The sequence below is a fragment of the Miscanthus floridulus genome, chromosome 1 (genome assembly GCF_019320115.1).
Source record: "Miscanthus floridulus cultivar M001 chromosome 1, ASM1932011v1, whole genome shotgun sequence".
NCBI classification, from domain to species: domain Eukaryota; kingdom Viridiplantae; phylum Streptophyta; class Magnoliopsida; order Poales; family Poaceae; genus Miscanthus; species Miscanthus floridulus.
The window spans coordinates 81966020-81970929 of record NC_089580.1 but is presented as its reverse complement, the minus strand read 5'-3'; the positions used below and the strand labels follow the sequence as shown (position 1 = coordinate 81970929).

The 4910-nt window shown below is 50.5% G+C and overlaps 1 protein-coding gene across 1 annotated transcript; it reads left to right on the top strand.

Annotated features, from left to right (window-relative positions):
- Positions 1 to 3687: 3687 nt before the first annotated feature.
- LOC136459518 (uncharacterized) lies at positions 3688 to 4222 on the top strand. Its single transcript, XM_066459370.1, has 2 exons — positions 3688 to 3955; positions 4029 to 4222. The coding sequence occupies exons 1-2, from the start codon at positions 3688 to 3690 to the stop codon at positions 4220 to 4222; spliced, it is 462 nt and encodes a 153-aa protein (XP_066315467.1).
- Positions 4223 to 4910: the final 688 nt, after the last annotated feature.

Sequence of the window (4910 nt, the reverse complement as noted above, 5' to 3'; positions counted from 1 at the left end):
TAACTGATTACAGGAAACTTGGGATCATACATATCCTAACAGAACTCGTAGTATCTTCAAGATATCTTCCCGATGTCTTGCGGAAGGTGCCGAGCAGAGTCGTGCCCTGCAAGGCCTCTTCTTGTGGGCTGGGCCACCCTAAGGGGCGTAGCCCATGTGGTCTGCCATGGGTATCTGGGGTCGTACACCCCACAGCTAGTCCCCGAGCACCTTGTACCCGTTGTGCAACGCCGCCTTGAGCTTGTCCGAGCAGTTGCAAATGATGCTGAGCAGTTAAGCTTATGGTCCAACCACCATGCTTAACTGCCGAGCAGCGAGAACCGATGCCAAGTAGTGCAAAACATTGTAGAGCAACGTGACCTGTCGCCGAGCAAAGTGAACCGTCGCCGACCAGTGTGAACCGTTGCAGAGCAGCAAGACCTGTCGTCGAGCAGAGTGAACCGTCACCGAGCAGTGTGAACCATTGCCGAGCAGCACGACCTGAGTACGGCTTGCCATAAGGGTGTAAGGAGCTCAAGTATAGAATCAAAAATTTCTCCACAGTGAACCAAGTGTGCCCACTTAGAGTCCGAACAAAATTGTAGGATTCAATCTTCCTCTATAGTCACGTAGTCTTCGAGAAAAATTCCTGCACACTCACCACAAGGTGAAGTGTGCCCACTTAGTCCCCGAGCCTGACAGCAGATGATGTAGTCGTGTGATGCCAGGCTCAGAAACTAGAAGAAAAGTAGAAAACCAGTCGAGCAGGCAACCAGTCCCTGGGCGTGACCCAAAAAGTCACACAGCACATTCACCGCAAGGTGAAGTGTGCCCACTTAGTCCCCGAGCCTGACAGTAGGTGATGCAGTCATGTGGTGCCAGGGTCAGAAAAAGAGAAACAACCTAAAACCAACGGAAAAAAACCACCAGTCCCCAAGCTACAGGCGGAGTTATAGGAGTAATCCAACCGTGGAGGAAAAATCAGAGTAACAGCTGGACAGTGTCAGTTATTGAGCCTCAATAAATGGTGGAGAAGTCGGCAATATTTAGGCGAGGAGCAACTGAATGCAGCGATAAATGAGCGTTGTGGGTTGCGGTTTGAGCGGAAGCCCATGGAACGGCCCATTTGGCGCATCGGAGAAATCGTAGTGGCGTAGTTCACGGGAACAGTTTCCCAAAAACCCTTGAGCCATAAAAGTGGGGAAAGTGCTTTGTAATAGTACCACCGCCCCACATTCTCCCACCTTTGCCACTTCGCCATTTCATCTTCCATCTCAGCCACCACACCTCTAGATTCACAGCCACAAACGCTACCATCGCCAGACCGTATCTAGATCTTAGCGATGGCACCGAAGAGGAGAGCCGCGAACCCAAAGAAAACAAGCCCAAAGAAGGTTGGAAGCAGAGCCAGCCACGACGAAGAGTGGACGCCGTCGTGCACTAGAGAAGCGGAGCTCGAAAGAATGGTGACGGCGGGCATGCTTCCTGACCGTGTCACCAGCGGATGGCGTCCAGCCATTGGTGAGCCCTTTCCAATGCCTAACACCGACAAAGTTGTAGTCTTTGAAGATTATTTTTGGCTTGGATTGGGGTTCCCTGTTCATCCTTTCTTGCGAGATCTGTTGGTATTTTGGTTGATCAGTCTATGCAATCTCCACCCCAACACTATACTACACATCTCGATCTTTATTCACTTCTGTGAGGTGTTTCTTGGGATTCTTCCACACTTCAACCTCTTTAGACATTTATTTTGGTTAAAGAAGAAAGGTGGCGGCGGCTCCAAGGTGGTCGGCGGTGTATATCTGTAGCTCTAGGATGGAATGGCCAGCGATTATATCAGCGTACCACTAAACACTTCCTTGAAAGGGTGGAATGCCAAGTGGTTTTACATGAAACAGAACCACCCAGCCATCCGCTGCGACGTCCACCATATCCCAGAGAACCAAAGAAGCTGGTCAGAGAGACCAAGGAGTGTCGATATGGAGCAAGTGAAGGAGCTCCTTGACTTGATTCAAAGGGTGGAGTTGAGAGGTGAACTTGTGGTGGCAAGCTTCATAGTACGCCATGTCCAGCCTTGCAAGGAAAGGGCCTACCCTGCTTTTGACTACAAGGGCGATGACGATGGAACCCAGGAGAGACCTAAACGGTTATCAAGGAAAGAAGTAAGATGCCACGCCATAGAACTATTCACTTCCAGCGCCTCATTTAGCTGGTCGAAAGAAATGAAGGCCTTCAATTGTACCAACCCACCTCCTCAGGTAATAATCTTGCCCTGCATTGTTCAATTGTCGATTCGCTGAGCAGGGAACTGACTTACTTATGCAAAGATCCATTGGCAGGACAGAGCAGTATACTTTTCTGACATGCCGAGAGCTGAATGGCCGCCAGCGGTGGACGTCCGACCAACAGAAAACCCTAAAGATAGTTCTATCGGTATCTCATCAGAATCCAGAGATTTGGATGTTGATCATACAGCGCATCCCCCCTCGTTATCGGAGAAATCTCAGGGAAAACGGGCAGCGGCAGATGAGCTGGCCCAGAAGAAGAGGAAAACAACGACGATCGCTCCCCGCAAACCGGGCGATATATCACTAGGCGACGACCAGACCAACCATCCGTGGAGGGCCATGGTGATGGAGTGGTTTGATGATGATGACAATACAGTTCCTCCTCCCCCAAGCATGCAAACAACTTCATGCAAAACATGCATGGAGGAGCAACCAAGGGGAAGCGACGAAGTCCCCAAGCAGCAGGCGATGGGAGTCCCCGAGCATCAGACAGAGCTAAACCCAGTGGTACAGACAGAGGAAACACTGGAACAACAAGCAGAGCAGAGGCCAACTATAGAGGAGGATAGACCTCCACCCGATACTATGGAGGTCGACCCCATAGCTGGACCCGGGGGCTCGAACAGGCCTCGCCGATTCAAAAAAGCACACCAGCAGACCAAACGGTAAGTAACCTCGCATTGTTATTGTTTTGCTATTTGACCTCTATTTTTTGGGCGATTGACCAAATGTTCTGATGTAGCGCAAGGCACATGGAGAATCCAAAGTCACCCACCCAAACTGACAAGCAGTCTCAAGCTGATCCTAAGGCGGAGGTAGCACCTGCCGCCCCCATGTCAGGGTCCCCTAGTGCTCGGCGACCGGTGGAACAAACAACAACCGCTGCAGGTGGAACTGGAGATGGTGAGGGATCGACGTCAGCAAAGGTCGGCTCGACAACAATGCCTGAAACAACATCAGGTAGCGCTGGACCCTCAGGAGCTGAAACTGTAGTGGCCAGCGAGGCAGTAGAGTCTGGGTCGGTGAGACCAGGGGCGCCCGAGGAGCTAACGGTGCCCCCTGAGGGGTCGCAAGTCATGCTTGGACCCACTGTCTAGCCATAGAGCCCCCCTACGATGAGCCCTACTGCTGCGGAAGAGGAGGACGAGGTCAAGGAGATCGTTCATGATGAGCCTCGAACCCAATCTGTCTGGATCCTTCGCAAGGGCGGTGATGAAGTGGTAGTTGTCGAGGAAGAGGACACCCCTAGAGAAATGAGGAGGCTAAAATCCACCCTCGGCGGAGTAGTAAAACAAATCGAGGTTGATACTGATTCCCGAAAATTCTTTGTTGTAATTATTTATTTCCTTCTGTCATTGTCATTGTGTATTTCTAGGGGATAACTCGAATTGCCAAGCACTATTACTAGATGATTAAGAGGATGGAGCCCCTCGCTGAGGAGAACAAAAAACTCAAAGAGGCGATGAACCTTTCGGAGAAGAATATTCAAAGGGCCCAGCGCGAGCGAGACCTTGTCGAGTCCAATGCACGGGACCTAGAATACCAGAAGGGGGTCCTATCCGGACAACTGGCGACTATGAAAGAACACCTTCAGAGCAAGTCCGAGCAGCTAATCACTACCTCTACACAACTTAAAGATGCTTCTGAGCAATTGGAAAAGCTGCAAAAAGTCTCTGAGGAGAAGAGAGGTACGTTCGATCCACAAAAATGCCTCACATAGTTGGATACAATTACTTTTGTTGATGAATGACGTACTTGTAGAACAAGACACGGAGCTCGGTCAACTATGCCAGGCCCTCGAGCAACTCCAGGAGGAGAAAGCGAAGGAGACAGAGCGAGCGAACAAACTGACCGAGGAGCTGGAGGGTGAGTACCCCATGGTTAGGTTTTCTGTTGAGGTTAATGTCTTCCCTGATGGAACCTCAAAATGCATGCAGACTACCGTCGGAGAGTGAAGGCACAATTCGATGTGTTGGAGCAAGACGCCCATACCTAGAGGAACAAATTTGACGCCGTAGTTGCTAGAATCAAACCAGTGCTTGACTATGCCGACCCAGAAACGGCACCCCGACTTGACGGTAAAAGGCAAGGGTCAGATACCATCATCCAGAGGTGCAAGGCAACGTGGGAGAATTTCAAGATCTTCAACCATGATGCCATTGTAACCGTTTCTACTCATGTCCTCACGGTTGCTCGGTCCCACTACCCAACCATCGACATTCAGTCGATAGGGGGCGGTTTCGCCGAAGGACTGAGCGATGCGGAGACCCAAAAGCTGGAGGATGAGGTGGAGGACACAGCGAAGAAACTGGTCAGGGACATAGATCTGTTTGGTGAGACGGATGGCAGTGACGTAGCCCAATGATCTGCTTGGCTGACATCATCTGTAATTTCTGCGCAATGCAATTAGAACGCGCGAAAGCGCAAGAACACTTATATACGATAAATGTTATAAAGTGCATGTGTATGCAGTTGGATTGTATTTCGGTGAAAAAATCTTCGTAGTTATGACCATAAGATATTTATACAGAGTATAAGTAGAGTCCGAGCAGTTAGTTTGCTACTAACCCGCATGGCCTCAGCTAGCCCATAGTCCATGACGTCGAGCGCGGAGCCCGAGCACGTGTACGGGGAACAGGCATG

Coding starts and splice junctions, on each gene's coding strand:
- LOC136459518 (XM_066459370.1), top strand. CDS start 3,688: ATGGAGCCCCTCGCTGAGGAGAACAAAAAACTCAAAGAGGCGATGAAC. Junction 3,956..4,028: donor AGTCTCTGAGGAGAAGAGAG/GTACGTTCGATC, acceptor ACGTACTTGTAG/AACAAGACACGGAGCTCGGT.